At 41.8% G+C, this 17,407-nt stretch overlaps 1 protein-coding gene across 1 annotated transcript; it reads left to right on the forward strand.

Annotated features, from left to right (window-relative positions):
- The first annotated feature begins 501 nt into the window (after nt 1–501).
- NOXRED1 (NADP dependent oxidoreductase domain containing 1) lies at nt 502–17,388 on the forward strand. The gene is made up of 6 exons (XM_021679598.1): nt 502–656; nt 2,354–2,550; nt 4,821–5,001; nt 5,617–5,768; nt 6,612–6,834; nt 17,211–17,388. The coding sequence occupies exons 1-6, from the start codon at nt 502–504 to the stop codon at nt 17,386–17,388; spliced, it is 1,086 nt and encodes a 361-aa protein (XP_021535273.1).
- The last annotated feature ends 19 nt before the right edge of the window (nt 17,389–17,407 follow it).

Consider the following 17,407-nt stretch of genomic DNA (forward strand, 5'->3'; position numbering starts at 1 on the left):
AGGCTTATGTATCTCTGGCTTCATTTTCTAAAATCCAAATGTCCTTGCCCTAGGCAGGGGACCATGTTAGTTATTTTGGGCTCTTTCCTATCCTTTGAGGAACACAGAGTTTAGTGAAAAGAATTCCTCTGAAGTGTGGTGTACATGGCCAATCCTATTTCTAAGGCCTAGGAGGGAGTGGAAGGGAGAAGCTCCTGGCTCATGAGCATCTGCGAAACCCACTGCTAATGTAAATGCATCTTTGAAAAAAGTGCATGTAGCCTATGTGGAGGAGCGTTACTTTGGATTTTTGTTCAGGTTTTCTGTGAATCCAGGTATTCCTGATCCAGTCAGTGCAGAGGAATCCTCCAGGACTCACACTGCAAGTACAGAATGTGGGAGGAGAGAGGTGCTGAAGCCCACCATCACAAGAGCCTGTGACTTGGGCACACACTCCCTGTCTCCCAAGACAGGGAGCCAAACTGATTGGCATCTGTCACTGCAGGAGATGGTGGCTTGGAAATGGACATGCTAGGGGACCTTGAATCCCTGCAGTTTGAGTATGGGATTCAAGAGGAAGATCGCAGCTGGCTGTATTTGCAGGGCCGTTCTCGAGGGCTGATGATCAAGGCCTGTGCCCATGCAACCTTCTTCTGCAAGCTACTCTGTAATTTGAGGTAAGCTAGGTCTCCAAGGTAGGGCAGATGGAGAAGAATCTCACTGTGGAGTATCCAAATGACTTAAACTTTCTATATTGGAGGATACCTTTGGCAGGGGGCGTGTCTTCCTACCTTTTCCAACCCACAGTCAGTCACTGTGGTCTGAAGGCACTGGGAAATGCATACCAGAGTCCGTTGGCCGTGGTTACATAACAAAGCACAGCTTGTGGTGATTTCCTTTTGGTGGGTGGATTGATTAAATGATCATTCACCCATTCACTCACTCACTGGGACCACCAGCTTGTCTTCCACAGCTACCAATGACTAGCTATCCTGTGGCTGTTGGCTGAAAATGAGGTTGGTTCTTCCTTTCTGGGCTAAGCTAATAGTGGAATCCTCCGTCACGGGAAAGCCACCTGAAACTCGGGGGGGGTCCTTTTGGTCAGGTGACTTGCGTGAAACCCAAGGATACTGATTTGCAAAGAAGCTCAGTCTAGTCCTGACCTCTGGGGTCTTTGTACAATATGGCTTCGGACACTTAAACAGGTAGTGTGTGAGAGCCAGGTACCTAAGCCCAGGCTCCTGGATTCTATAAGCTACTCCTGGAACATTGGTAGTGCCCCCCACCCCCAGACTACTTTTTTCTGAAATTAGATCAACTGCTGGATGGTGGGACCAGATCTGAATTGAACATGTTACAGATATAGCAGATACACAAAGAGGCAGGCTGCTTTATGAGTCTACTGATTGGTTGACTGATAAGAGTACATAAACCTTCTGGTTGCATCCCAGATGAGTGGTGAGAAACCAAAATGTGAAATTTCTGGGAGGCATTTTATATTTGGGAGGATCAGGCACAGAGTAAATGCTTCCCTTTCAACCCAGAGAGAAGCCTTAAATAGAATGTGGCTTGTGATGTTTATATGGAAACTCCAGAGCTTAAGTCTAATTTTAACAGAAATAGAGAACAAATATAAGATTGTCATATAACAACAGAAAACAATGCCTTATGTATTCAGAGGTCAGACTTTGTTCACCTTGGGCCAAGGAAACACATCCAGAACCAACAGTTAAGTGAGCCTCTGGAAAGAGTGGCCTCAAACATTTGATCCTTAATTTCTCAGGTTTGTTTTCCCTATATACCACTTATTTTTATAAATCATATGTTTGAAAAAAGCTAAGTTACCTGGTTACCCAGATGTATGCAAAACTAAAATAGCAAAGCAGAAAGAGTAGGTATGTGGTAGGAGAGGGATATGCTTATCATGATGGCAATGAAAACTGACAACTGTCTACACAGGAAGCAATGAAGGAACTGGCCCACAGTGTTCCAGGATGCTGCATAAACAGCAGTTCACAATGATAGTTCTGAGTCAAACAGTTAAATATTCAGACCTTGTGTTTAAGAAGGCAGGGAAATTCACGGTACATGTAACAACAACAAAATACGTTCATTTAAAAATGTTTTAAACAAGTTTCGGTCCCTTGAAGTGGGATGCTTTACTTTGTGGAAAATTTGCTCAGGGGGAACATTTCATTCCCCAGCAATGCTGGGTAAGTGGCACCTAATTGGAATGCCTTATCTCTGGAGTACTTCAGGGGCCACCAGGCTGCCACATGAGGAAGCTAAAGCAGAGAACATCGGAGGTTGACAGTTAAGAAGAGCTACAGGGTTCATGTGTATTTATTTATGTGTCTGTGTGTTCATTCTCCAGAGAATCATTCCATGAGAAGCAGACTTCCAGCTGTCCCTTGACTGGATTGCTTACTGGCATTCCCGATGATGATGAGTTAAAGGTGGGCATCATTGGAGGTGGCCACCTTGGGAAGCAGCTGGCTCGTGTACTGCTTCAGCTTGTCCCCATCCCTGCTGAGAACCTGAGGATCTCCACTCGGAGGCCAGAGGCCCTGGGTGAGGAACAGTGTGTGGCCGAGAGGGACTTGGGTGTTGACAAGGCCATTTTGAAAGCGTCCCTTGAATAAGGAATCCCTGCACGCAGCATACTGAGTTCTCTGCTTGCTAGCCCTGAAGGAAGCTAGAAAGATGTTTATGTGTATGTTCAAAGATTTATTTATTTATTTATTTATTTGTGTATTTATTTGAGAGAGATCACGTGTGTGCGAGTTGGGGAGGGGCAGAGGGCGAGGGAGAGAGAGAGAATCTCAGGCAGACTTCCTGCTGAGCACGGAGCCTGAAGCAGGGCTCCATCTCCTAATCCGGAGATCATGACCTGAGCCAAAATCAAGAGTCAAACGCTCAACCTACTGAGCCACCCAGGTGCCCCTTAATCACCATTTTAATATACCTTTTAAATTTTTCTTGTTTTAATATATTCTTTACTGATCACTAGAAGAACTGAGTATGTTTTATAGCTTTATTATTAGTTCCTTTTTTTTGAGTTCTTTTTGTCCAGTTTTTCAGCTGGAGTGCCTGACTGAATTTTTCTTATTAATTTGCAAGCATTCTTTCTATATTAAACTTAAAAAAAAATCTTACCATGTGGGGCACCTGGGTGGCTTAGTCGTTAGGCGTCTGCCTTCGGCTCAGGTCATGGTCCCGGGGTCCTGGGATTGAGCCCCGCATCGGGCTCCCTGCTCCGCAGGAAGCCTGCTTCTCCCTCTCCCACTCCCCCTGCTTGTGTTCCCTCTCTCACTGTGTCTCTGTCAAATAAATAAATAAAATCGTAAAAAAAAAAAAAATCTTACCATGTAAAACAAATTTCTCTGATTTCATCTAGGACTAGTATATATGTTTCAATAAGGTGCATATATTCTTTGGAAAGCACTATATTTATTAATAATAAAATTACAGTTTTAGAACATCCCTGCCTGTTGTGTAAGGAAGAAAGAATTCAAAATGCTTAGCATCGGATTTTTTTTTTTTTTTTTTTTAAGATTTTGTTTGTTTATTTGACAGACAGAGAGAGAAGAGAGCATGAGCTGGGGTGGGGGAGGGAGAGGGAGAAGCAGATTGCCTAGTCAGCAGGGAGCCCAAAGCAGGGAGCATGACCAGAGCCAAAGGCAGAGGCTTAACCGACTGAGCACCCAGGCGTCCCTTAGCATCAGATTCTGTACACTTTTGAGAACAACCTGTGAAAGAAGTATGGACGTGCATTTTTTTTTTTAAAGATTTTATTTATTTATTTGAGAGAGAGCACATGAGAGGGGGGGAGGGTCAGAGGGAGAAGCAGACTCCCTGCCGAGCAGGGAGCCCGATGCGGGACTCGATCCAGGGACTCCAGGATCATGACCTGAGCCGAAGGCAGTCGCTTAACCAACTGAGCCACCCAGGCACCCAATGTGCATGTTTTTTAAACTTCCTCTTTGTCCCATCCATCTTCCAGGTTTATGAGTGCCCAGATAGCATCAGCGTCAAATGTTATCATATACCCTTGGTGGTTAAAATAAGAACTCACTTCTCCAATGTCTGTAATATTCTGTTTTCCAACAACCCTTAAAACATACTACCTTATGTGAGTTTACATTTTTACTTTTGAAATCCACATCGAATAAGTACAAATGATTAACTGCTGGTGACTGAATGCAAATACATGAGTCATCACATTTCTCTCAATGTTTAAAACTATCTTGTTAAAACAACAGTAAGTTGCATATACTTTACTGAAACTGTAAGTATATTTTTCCAAACTCCTCCCAACCTCTGCCCTATGTTCTTGCACTCTCTTAGCCTTTCCCACCAGCTCAAGCCAAGTGATTTCTCAAAACCTCAGTTTCCTCATCTATAATATAGGAATAATACTAGTCTCAGAAGGTCCTGTGGGGACTGAGTTAGATAATGTATGTAGAGTACTTTGTACACTACCTGGCACATGATAAATCGTCATTAAATTAGAGCAAGGAGGCTTCTTCCAGATTTTTTTCTTCCTAACAAACCAACCAACCAACCTGAAAAATTCTAGCATTTGGTCTAAAAGTAAGAGAGGATGAATTATAATCTCCAGCACGGCTGCAGTGACACTAGCTTTTTTGATGATGGGGTTGGGGCATGGCCCATGTCTTTTAGAAGATGTGTGGAGGGGGTCTCTCTGATTCACGTGGAGAGAGGACTTGAGAAGAAGTCATTGTCATCCTCTCCCCACAGCTGATGTTTAGGTCAAACTCCTAAAGTTTGACCTTTAGGTCAAACTCCTAATGTGATCTGTCTTCCTTTATCCCTCCCAGATGAGTTCCAGAAACTGGGAATCCAGTGTTTTTACCATAACCCTTATCTGGTGGACTGGGCCAACGTGCTGTTCCTCTGCTGCCTGCCCTCTCAGCTGCCTAATATCTGCCTAGAAATTCAAACCCGCCTGGAGAAAGGTTGCATCGTGTACAGCTTCGTGGCTGCCGTCCCAATAGCCAGGTAGCCTGTTAGGGTGAGCGGGAAGCTGGCAGAACTGCTCCATCTGCTCCTATCTGGCTCCTCCCCCCACCTCCACCCCAGCCCCCTGCTTCCCACTTGGGGTAGGTCATTCCCAGTAATAAGGTAGAAGAGCAGCTTCATCTGCAACACCCAGCCAGCCTTTCTAATTGTGTCTTCCCCACTTCTCCATAAACAGCCCTTGTGGGTGGACTGTTTCCTTTGGTGGGCAAATGGTTAGAACTGCAATGGAGCATTGCTTCCCACTGCTTGAACCTGACTCGTGTTCCCTTGTGCATCAGTGGGAAGGGAAACTGTCAGTCAACACCATGAAAAGTGATTGACAGCATGTGTCAAATATTATTTTTGTACCCCTGCTGTCTAGCCTAGTGCCTGGCAAGAGACCACATTCACTAAGCGTCAGGTAGACTGCTGAACAATCCAGCGGATAAGTAGTGCCCCAGTGCTGCCTGCACCCTGGTTGCCTCTGAGCGGCGCTGTGCAGGGCAGGAAGTCGGGGGTTGGGCGGGGGTTGGACGCGATCCAACACAGTGGGTCATGGGTTAGTTTATGGGAGTACTGACTCTGCACTCCCTGTCTTGGGGGCTTTCCTTTCAGGTTGAAACTCCTACTGAACCACACCAATATCTTGCGGCCTCAGTATCAATGTGTTGAAGATTTTGTCAACATCTGGGGGGCCAACAAGGACATCACAGCTGCCCTCCAAGATCCTGTGATTCTTCAGGCTACCTGCCCCTACAGTCCTGCTGGTAATGGCTTGCCATGTTTTGGGCACTCTTTTGAAAGTTACTTCCCTCTTGGCCTGGTGCTATTTTATAATCCCTGTGTGTGTGTGTGTGTGTTGTGTCTTGGGTATGTGTGTAGGGGGCGTACAGGCTAGACACACTCTCAGCTATTTAGGTTTTTTGTTTTGTTTTTAAAGATCTTATTTATTTATTTAAGAGAGAGAGCGCACACACGAGCAGGGGGAGCAGCAGAGGGAGAGGGAGAAGCAGGCTCCCTACCGAGCAGGGAACCAGAGTGGGCGTTTGATCCCAGGACCCCGGGATCATGACCTGAGCCAAAGGCAGACACTCAACCAACTGAGTCACCCAGGCACCCCTAGCTATTTAGGTTTTGAATGGGAGCAGTTTTGGTGGCAAAAAGCCAGCCTTCTTTAGGGAAAGCAGAGAAGTCTGAGCGCTCAGACCTGTTAAGGCTGAACTAGAAACAGCCAGAGGTAAGAGCCTATTTAAACAGGAGGATGTGATATCTCGCACTACATGGCGTTTCCCTGCTCTAATCTTATATTTTTCCCTAGTCTCTTCTCCTTATTGGAAGGATCATTCTAGAGATTTCTAGGATGCTTTTGCCATTAGCAATGTCTACATTAGTCATACCTGTCCTTCTAGGGTAGGGTAACACACAATTTGTTATAAAGGGCACAATTAGGGCTCTTGGCTTACAAAGAGGAGTGTTTGTTTATCTTCAGGTTCTTACGACCAACCTATCTTGGAAAAAAGGTGGCTGTTCACTGTCTGGGGTTTGTCCTATATTCTAGGCAAACCCTTTTGGTGGTGCTAACTGGTATTTCCCTCCCCATTAATGTGTAGGGGGAATAATCCTCAATATCAAGTGGTTGGAGGGAGTGTTATACGCGGTCCTAAACATCTGCACCGCAAGGGACATGCCTCACTTACAAGCGCTGCAGCTTCTGAATGAGCTGTTACTCTCTGTGCACTTTGAAGACTGTGAGAAAGATGGAGCATCTTGCCCCAAATTTCAGTTACATGATTTTGTCAGCCAAATCTATAGCAAGAACCTATCTCAGCAAAGGTAAGGCATCAGACAGCTGGCTATTCTAATTTCTCCCACACTGTTGTTTTAGCAGGTGCTTTTTCTCTCTTTTTTTCCTTTCATGTAATCTTAAAATTTTATAAAAATAATACATTCTTGGTTTTTTTTTTAAAGATTTTATTTATTTCTTTGACAGAGAGAGACATAGCGAGAGAGGGAACACAAGCAGGGAGAGCAGGAGAGGGAGAAGCAGGCTTCCCGCGAAGTAGGGAGCCCTGACGCAGGGCTCGATCCCAGGACTCTGGGATCATGACCTGAGCCGAAGGCAGACGCCTAATGACTGAACCACCCAGGTGCCCCACATTCTTGGTTTTTTAAAAAGATTTTATTGATTTGAGGGAGAAAGAGAGCGAGAGGGGGAGAGAGAGAGAGTGCGCATGAGCAGCGGGGAGGGCAGAGGGAGAGGGAGAAGCAGGCTCCCCGCAGAGCAGGGAACCTGATGTGGGGCTCATCCTAGGACCCTGAGATCATGACCTGAGCCAAAGGCAGTTGCTTAACCAACTGAGCCACCCAGGTGCCCCCAAAATAACACATTCTTGTAAAAAATCCAACTAGTGGAAAAGTGAAAGCCCTCCTTTGTCCCCCAAACACCATTTCATATGGTTTTTATATTTTATCTTTTTATCTATGCATTTGCAAACATATATTTATATAGTTATGGTATGTAATGTGTATGCATATCTATACCTATACATTTTAGAAACATGCAGACTATGTATACTGATTTTTCACTTGCTATGTTATAGACACCATTCTAAGTCAGTACATTCATATCTACTTCATTTATGAGCAACTGCATAGGTATCTGTTGGATACATTCATTATTTCATTAAATTTATCCATCTTATTTCTTCTTGATGGTGATGTAGTTCTCCCATGCCCCAAATTCTGAATACGGGGCTGCAACTGAACATTCTCGTACTTACTTTGCACACCTGTACCGATATTTCTGTCGGATGAACATCTAGAAGAATATTCTAGAAGAATATTTCTGGGTCAGGGGTTATATATATTTTATGTTTGATAGGTATTCCCAAATTGCTTATTGAAAACGTGGTGCTCATTTACATTTCCACCAGTAGTGCATGAGCGCATCATTTCTCTATAGCTTGATTACTTGATCAATCTTTTTAACCTTTGGTGATCTAATAGGGACAAATTGTTGCCCTTGTTACCATGTTACCAGTGATTTCCATGCCACAAAATTCACTGGACACATTTTATTTTATTTTATTCTATTTATTTTAAGATTTTATTTTATTTTGAGAGAGCACACACTAGTGAGGGAAGGAGCAGAGGGACAGGGACAGAGAGAATCCCAAGCAGACTCCCCACTGAGTGCGGAGCCCGATGTGGGGCTCAATCTCAGGACCCTGGGATCGTGACCTGAGCCGAAATCAAGAGTTGGACGTTCAACTGACAGAGCCCCCCAGGTGCCCCCGCCGGATACTTTTTAATCCTTTTCTTCCTTGGCTATTGAACATTCCATCCTTCTTGAAGCAATCTCTTCCCTTGACTTTCCTGATACTCTCACATTCTCCTCATTTTATTCCTGTCTCTCTAGCCCCTCCTTTGCCAGCAGCTTTTCTTTGCCTCATCCGATGTGTGGGAGTTTTCAGGGCTCTGTCCTAGGCCTTCTTTGCTTGCCGCCCTACACTGTGTTCACGGCTGTGCTTTTCCACTTCGGGGACTTCGGTTGCTATCATTACACCAACAGTGCATGACTCTGTATCTCTAGTCCAGATGTCAGCTTGAAACCCAGGGAAGTTGTGGTCACCATCTCCCCTCAAACTCAACCAGTCCAGAAGCATACCTGCTCTCCTACCTGCTCTGCTGGTGTTTCTGACCTAATTACATGCTCTTCTGCCAAGTTGTCAAGCCAGAACTAGGGAAGTAATCCTTGATTCTCTCTTATCTTTTGTATTCTAATCAATCACCAATGGCCTGTGAAGCACTTTCTGTTTGGGGATTTTCCTTCCCCCTTAGCCTGCGATTCCTTTCTCTCTCGAATGTTGGATCTCTTTTTCCTGGCTCCCTCTTCCTCTGGCATGGTTTTTTCTTTCATACTCGTGGATCATATCGTCCTCCAGTAGCTTCCTTAGGAAAGGATGCATAGGATGTAACTTAAAGAGACTTTGTCTGAAAATGTTTTTATTTTAACCTAATATTTTATTGAGAACATAGCCAGGTATAGAATTCTAGGTTAGAAGTGATTTTCCCTCAGATTTTATTTTATTTTATTTATTTATTTATTTATTTTAAATGTTTTATTTATTCATGAGAGAGAAAGAGATAGAGAGAGGCAGCGGCAGAGGGAGAAGCAGGCTCCCCACTGAGCAGGGAGCCCGATGCGGGACTTGATCCCAGGACCCTGGGATCGTGACCTGAGCCGAAGGCAGAGGCTTAACCATCTGAGCCACCCAGGCACCCCTTCCCTCAAATTTTAAAGGCATTGCTTCATTGTCTTACAGACAGAGTTGCTATTGAGAGGTACAGTGCCATTCTAACTCTTGAATTCATCCTTTGAAATCTGTTTCTTTTTTTTTTTTTTAAGATTTTATTTATTTATTTGACAGAAACAGACACAGCGAAAGAGGGAACACAAGCAGGGGGGAGTGGGAGAGGGAGAAGCAGGCCCCGCTGTGGAGCAGGGAGCCCAATGCGGGGCTTGATCCCAGGACCCTGGGATCATGACCCGAGCCGAAGGCAGATGCTTAACACCTGAGCCACCCAGGCGCCCCTGAAATCTGTTTCTTTTCTCTCTGGAAGCTTATGGGATCATTTGACCTTAGTCAAAATTTTATGATGTGTCATGATGTGTATCTATTTTATTTTATATTATTTTATTATTTTTCATGTGGGTCTGTTTTAACTCACTGTGTTGGGCACAGGGTGAGCCTTTCCTTTCCCCCCCCCCCCCCCTTAATTTAAAAAATTTTGTGAAATATAACACATACACAGAAAAGTACATATCCCATAAATACATAAATATCCAGTTTAATAAACTATTGTAAAGGAAATACCCATGTAACTGATATCCATAAAAGAAACAGAACATTCAGTAGTCCTTTTTAATCTGAATGTCAAGTTCTCCAATTTTCTCCAATTATGTCTTTGATAATTTTGTCTCCTTGCCTGTTTTCTTTCTTCTTTTTCTAAATATTTTATTAGTCCAGTGTTGGACCTCCTGGACTGGTACTCTGATTTTCTTTATCTTTCCTACTTTTTAAAGAAAGGTTTTATTTATTTGAGAGAGAGAGCACGAGCGATGGGGAGGGGCAAAGGGAGAGGGAGAAGCAAACTCCCCACTGAGCAGGGAGCCAACACAGGGCTCAATCCCACAACCCCAAGACTATGACCCAAGCTGAAACCAAGAGTCAGATGCCCAACTGACTGAGCCACCCAGGTGCCCCTATTTTGAATATTTTCTTTTCTTTTTTTTTTAAAGATTTTATTTATTTATTTGAGAGAGAGCAAAAGTGTGAGAGGTCACAGAGGAAGAGGGAGAAACCAACTTGCCGCTGAGCGCCAGATTCCGGGCTCTAGGACCCTGAGATCATGACCTGAGCCGAAGGCAGACGCTTAAGCCTTTACTGGACTGAGCCACCCAGGGGCCCCTATTTTGAATATTTTCAAAGATTTTTTAAGAATCTCCAAATATTCCTTTTTTATGTAGCATCCTGTTGTCATTTCATTATGGAATACCATCTCTTATCCCTTTGAGAATGTAAATGAGAGAATTTTTTTTCTTCTTTGAGAAGTCTGTTTCCTTCAGGTTGTTTTCTGATCATTTGTTTTGGTCTCTATCATTCATTTGAGAAGCTTTATTCAAGTATATGGAGAATTTTGCTCATATTTAAGATCCCAGTACTAGAAAGTTGCTTGGAAACTCTGCAGTTAAATGTTCTCTGCCTGAGGTATACCCCCTTTTGGAAACTCTGTTTGCGCTACTGTGGTCTTCACTACAGAGTGATTTGATCGGCTGTTTCCTTGGAAAACCTTGAATATTGATATCTTTAAGTCTTTGGGACCCAACTTGGGGAAAGAAAGCTGTGTATGTATGTAAGAAGAGGGGTGGGTCTTATCACTAGGTTTTTTTTTTTTTTTACTTTCTTCCCCCTCTATTCAACAAATCCTTTCCTTCAATAGTGCCTATTGTTCCCCTGTCCAGAGACCCCCTATTTAACCCTTACAGAGAATAAATAAATGGGGAGGAGGAGGGACAGTCTCCTGACTGTACAGCATTGGGTAGGGTGCTGTGAGGGTCTCTCTCCCTTTTAAGATTTTCAACCCATCATCCTATTTTTAGTCCCATCACGCTTCCACTTCCTGATGTGCTTCCTGAGTCTTTTGCAGGTTCTATGATGTAAATGGATTGTGTCTTGGTTTTCCCTATTGCTGACTTCACATTCAGCTCAGTGTTATCATTTGTCCATATTTTTTCCAGCTTCCAACTTGTTGCTCCTGTGTTCTCTCTTATTCTCATTTTAAATTATTTGCCTATTTTTCTTTTGGATTGTTTGCTTTTATTTATTGTTTTATAAAAGGTTTTTAGGGGCACCTGGGTGGCTCAGTCGTTAAGCATCTGCCTTCGGCTCAGGTCCTGATCCCAGGGTTCTGGGATCAAGCCCCACATCAGGCTCCCTGCTCCGTGGGGAAGCCTGCTTCTCCCTCCCCCACTCCCCCTGCTTGTGTTCCCTCTCTCGCTGTGTCTCTTTCTGTCAAATAAATAAAATCTTTAAAAAAAAAAAAAGAAAAAAAGTTTTTAGTATGAATATGTTATGTGTATTGGAAATAATGTTTATTTCTCTTTTTGATAACTTTTGCTGTTCAGGGATTCTAATTTTTGTAGTCAAAATTGTCAAATTACTTCTCTATGGCTTTAGGGTTTCAAGTCATACTTATTAAGAACCTCTTCATCTGGGGTGCCTGGGTGGCGCCTGGGATCTAGCCCCGCATCGAGCCCTGCATCGAGCCCTGCATCGGGCTCCAGGAAGCCTGCTTCTCCCTCTCCTACTCCCCCTGCTTGTGTTCCCTCTCTCGCTGTGTCTCTCTCTGTCAAATAAATAAAAATAAGATCTTAAAAAAAAAAAAAAAGAACCTCTTCATCTTAAGATATTCTGTATTTTCTTCTAGTAATTTATTTTTTAAATATTGAAATCTTTAATCAGTTTGGGATTTTTAATTGTTTTTTATTTAATTAAATTTAATTAAAAATTTAAAATTTTAATTTTAAAAGATATAATTTAATTATATCTTCTATTCATTTTGGAAAGCCAGTTGTCCTAACATTATTTATAGAGTAGCCATTTCTTTTCCTACCAATTTGAAATAAGATTTTTATCATTTGCTAAACTGCAAGATATTCATGGGTATATTTTTGGACTGTATTCTGAACTGTGGACCTATTTTTCTATTCCCATACTATGATTAATTACTATAATGTGTATCTATATTTTGGTATCTGGTAGACCAAGTCCTCTTTAATATTATTTTCCAAATCTTAATCATTCTTACACATTTATTCTTCATGTGAATTTTTAAAAAAAGATTTTATTTATTTATTTGAGAAACAGAGCATGGGAGGGAGGGGCAGAGGGAGAGGGACAAGCAGACTCCCCACTGAGCATGGAGCCTGACTCGGGGCTGGATCCCGGGACCCCAAGATCATGACCTGAGCCGAAGTCGGACACTTAACTGACTGAGTCACCCAGCTGCCCCCTTCATGTGAATTTTTAAAAATGACCTGAAAAATTAGAAAAGTAACAAGTGTTTGTAGTAAATAGGGTATCAACTAAAATATACCAAACAGAAAGTGAAGGTACCGCCCTCAAATCCCCTTCTCCAGAGGTAACTACTATTAATATATGCTGTGACAAATGAACTTGAAAATAGGCTATTTTTTTTTTTTTTAGGCTATGTTTTTAATGTTAAATCACTGAGTAGGATGTTTGCTCTTGGCTTCTGGCGCTATTTATCAAGTTGAAAATGAAGAAGGAGTGATAGAATATCATCATTTTGTGACCTCTAATGAAATAATGAATCTAGGCAACATTAGGTGAAAAGTTGAATAGATCAGACTGAATCTATTAATCAGTCTTAACACTGAAGAAGGAGAGACAATGTGTTTCTGGATAAAAATAGACACAAATTAAAAAAAATAGAAACAGATATAAAAAAAAGTCAAACCTGAATTTGATCAAATCTATAGATATAAATTCAAGAGACAGGAAAGTGTTAAATGGCCATGAGATATAATCAGCAAAATCCAGGATATGGGAAAGTTTAGAGGATAAACAACGCAATTTCTTCAACAAATAAACTGCAAGAGAAAAAAAAAGAGGAAGGGGAATTTACAGATTAAAAAAAACACTTAAGGGGAGCCTGGGTGGCTCAGTCTTTAAGCGTCTGCCTTCGGCTCGGGTATGATCCCAGGGTCCTGGGATTGAGCCCCACATTGGGCTCCCTGCTTGCTAGGAAGCCTGCTTCTCCCTCTCCCACTCCCCCTGCTTGTGTTCCCTCTCTCGCTGTGTCTCTCTCTGTCAAATAAATAAATAAAATCTTAAAAAAAAAAAAGACTTAAAAGTCACATTAACCAGGTGCCTGGGTGGCTCAGTTGGTTAAGCGTCTGCCTTTGGCTCAGGTCATGGTCTCAGGGTCCTTGGATCTAGCCCCGCATTGGGCTTCCTGCTCAGCAGAGAGTCTGCTTCTTCCTCTGCCTCTCCCCCCACTCCCCCGCTTGTGTATGCATGCTCTCTCACCGCAGTTATATGGAATCAGAATCTGCATTTTTACAAAAGCCCAAGTGATAACCACATTAAAGTTGGAAAAGTGCTGTTCTACATTCTTTTTCATCAGATCATTTGTTAGAGTGAGAGGCATGACATATTAGTATTTCCACTCTGATTGTAGTTTCTCACATTCTCTTTATATTTTTAATAATCTTTGCAAAGTTTGAAGCCATATCATCAGCCCCATCCCCACTCTTTTAAAAAAACAACTTTTAAAAAAAGATTTATTTATTGCGGTGCCTGGGTAGTTCAGCCAGTTAAGCCTCTGCCTTCAGATTCCAGGGTCCTGGGATTGAGCCCTGCATTGGGTTCCCTGCTCAGCAGGGAGTCTGCTTCTCCCTCTCTCTCTCTGCTGTTCCTCCTGCTTGTGCTCTCTGGCTCTCTCTGTCAAACAAACAAACAAACAAATAAATAAAATCTTTAAAAAATAAATAAGTAAAAGATTTATTCATTTATTTTAGAGAGCAGGGGAAGGGGCAGAGGGAGAGGGAGAGAGAGAATCCTCATGCAGACTCTGCACTGAATGCAGAGCCCGACTCAGGGCTCCATCCCAGGACCCAGAAATCATGACCTGAGCAGAAAGCAAGAGTCGGCTGCTCAACTGACTGAGCCATCCAGGCACTCCCCAAAAAACTTTTATTTTGAGATAATTGTAGATTCATATGCAGTTTTTTTTTTATTAGTTTAAGAGGTAGAATTTAGTGATTCATCAGTTGCATATAACACCCAGTGCTCATTACATCAAGTGCCCTCCTTAATGCCCATCACCTAATTATCCCTTCCCCCCCCCACCCACCACCCCTCCAGCAATCCTGTTTGTTTCCTAGAGTTTATTGTCTCTTATGGTTTGCCTCCCTCTCAATTTTCATCTTATTTTATTTTTCGCTTTCCCTATATTCATTTGTTTTGTTTCTTAAATTCCACATATGAGTGAAATCATTCACATGCAGTTTTTAAAAATAATACAAAGAAATTCCATGTACCCATTTATCTACTTTCCCCCAATGGTACAAATTTTAGTACAAATATCTCTACATGGATATGATAAAACTATAATAGAATACTACAACCAGGATAATGCCACTGATATAGTCAAGATCTAGAACGGATCTATCACTGAGTGATCCTTCATATTGGCCATCTCCTCAACTTGGCAATTGTTAATCTGTTTTCCATTTCCATATTTTGTCATTTCCAGAATGTTATATAAATGGAATTATAGAGTATGTAACCTTTTGGGATTAGCTTTTTTTATTCAGCATAATTTTCTGGAGATTCATCCAAGTTGCTGTGTATATTAATAGTTTATCCCTTCTTATTGCTGAGTAGTATTCGTAGCATGGATGTACCATACTTTAATTATCCATCTGTTGAAGGACTCCTGAGTGGTTTCCAGTTTTTGGCTGTTTTGTTTTTGTTTTTGTTTTTCAGTTTTTGGCTATTATGAACAGAGTGCTATGAACATTCATGTACAGGTTTTTTGTGAACATAAATTTTCATTTCTCTGGGACAAATGCTCATGATTACAATTCCTAGGTCATTTGGTAGTTGTATGCTTTTTGTTTTGTTTTTTTAAGACATTGACAAAGTGTTTTTCAGAGTGGTTGTACTGTTATACATTATCACTAGCAATGTATAATCCAGTTTCTTTGCATCCTCACCAGCATTTGGTGTTGTAATTAATTTTTATCTTACCATTACATCTGTAGATCAATTTGTGGAGAATTGACATCGTTATTATGTTGAGTTTTCCCATCCATGAACACAGTATGTCTCTCCATTTATTTAGATCTTCTTTATTTCATCAGCATTTTGTAGTTTTCAGTATATAAGTCTTTTTTTTTTGTGGTAAAGGTTCATTTATTTATTTGAGAAAGAGAGCATGAGCATGAGCTGGAGGGGTAAGGGGAAGGGAGAGAGAATCTCAAGCAGACTCTGTCTTGAGCACAGAGCTGGATGCCAGGCTCAATATCACGACCCCCAGGTCATGACCTGAGCCAAAACCAAGAGTTGGCCACTTAACCAACTGTGCCACCCAGGTGCCCCAGTATGCAAGTCTTATACATGTTTTGTTAGATTTACATCCAAGTGTTCCTTTTGTATGTGTGTGAATGGAATTGCATTTTTAATTTTAGTGCCCAAGAGTTCATTGCCTATATATATATATATATATATATATATATATATAAATAGAATTGGTTTTTGTATTGTTTCCTGTGACTTTGCTGAACTCATTTATTAGTTCTGGGACATTCTTTTTGTAGATTCCTTGGGATTTTCTATATAAACAATCATGTCATGTATAAATAGGGACAGATTCATTTTGTCTTTCCAATCTGTATGCTTTTATTCCCCTTTCTTGCATTATTGCATTGTCTACAACTTCCAGGACTATGTTAAATAAGGAAGGTGAGAACAGATATCCTTGCTTTTACTCTGATCTTTTTAACACTGTAACAATCCTATGTCTTAATACTTTTTAACTTGAATCGACTTAATACTTAACATTGCTCTGTTTTTATTTGCATATTAACTTCTACTTCTTGCCCTATACAACTGAAGAGGATATCTTAAAAGAAATGAGATCTTTCCTATTTTTTTTTAAGTTTTATTTATTTGACAGAGAGAGAGAGAGAGAGCAGGAACACAAGCAGGGGGAGTGGGAAAGGGAGAAGCAGGCTTCCCACCGAGCAGGGAGCTCAATGTGGGGCTCAATCCCAGGGTTCTGGGATCATGACCTGAGCCAAAGGCAGAAGCTTAATGACTGAGCCACCCAGGAGCCCCAGATCTTTTCTATTTTTTTTTTTAAAGATTTATTTATTTTAGAGAGAGAGCACGCACTGGGCGAGGGGCAGAGGGAGAGGAAGAGAATCCCAATCAGACTCCCCACTGGGCATGGAGCCCGATATAGGGCTCAATCTCATGACCCTGAGATCACAACCTGAGCGGAAACCAAGAGTCAGACACTTAACTGACTGCGCCACTCAGGCTTTCCAGATCTTTTCTATTCCTAATGTCCATGATCCTCTTATGTATGCTATTTTCTTTCTTTTTTTTTTTTTTTTTTAAAGAGAGAGGGTCCGCACACAAGCAGAGGGGAGGGGCAGAGGGAGAGAAAGAATCTTAAGCAGGCTCCACACCCAGCACAGTGCCCGACATAGGGCTTGAGCTCATGACCCTTAGATCATGACCTGAGCCGAAATCAAGAGTCCATTGCTTAACCTGCTGAGCCATTCAGGTGCCCCTTATGTATTCTATTTCTAAATTCAAGGGAAATATACTGAAAACGATGTCAATGTCATTATTATAATCATTCTTTAATTATGAATTCCCTCCCAAATGCACTTAGAAAAATGCACATTTGTGCAAAACGCATCACAAGTACAATTAAATCTGCATAGTGAATAGTTGTAGCTGAATGTTGATGAATTTTAATTAGTTTGATATAGAAAATACCCTTATTTCCAAGTGTTGGAAAACTTTCTTTAAAGGAAATGTTCAACAGCCAAATCAGATGTATTAAACAGACATAAAAAAGTAACAATTTTTTTTCCCCCACCCCAGGCCTTTCCCCTGGTTTGATCTGACTGCTGTGCAACTCAAGGAAACACCCTTTAGTCAGCATCTCTCAGCCAGTACTGCTCTCCAAGACCACCTTACCTATCGATACTGTGATTCATTTGGTATCTCCCTACCCCAAGAACAGCAGCCAGGGGTTTCCACAGGCTCTGCCTCTCAATAAGAGAAGAGACCTCAGGAAT

The sequence above is a fragment of the Neomonachus schauinslandi genome, chromosome 9, assembly GCF_002201575.2.
Source record: "Neomonachus schauinslandi chromosome 9, ASM220157v2, whole genome shotgun sequence".
Lineage (NCBI taxonomy): Eukaryota > Metazoa > Chordata > Mammalia > Carnivora > Phocidae > Neomonachus > Neomonachus schauinslandi.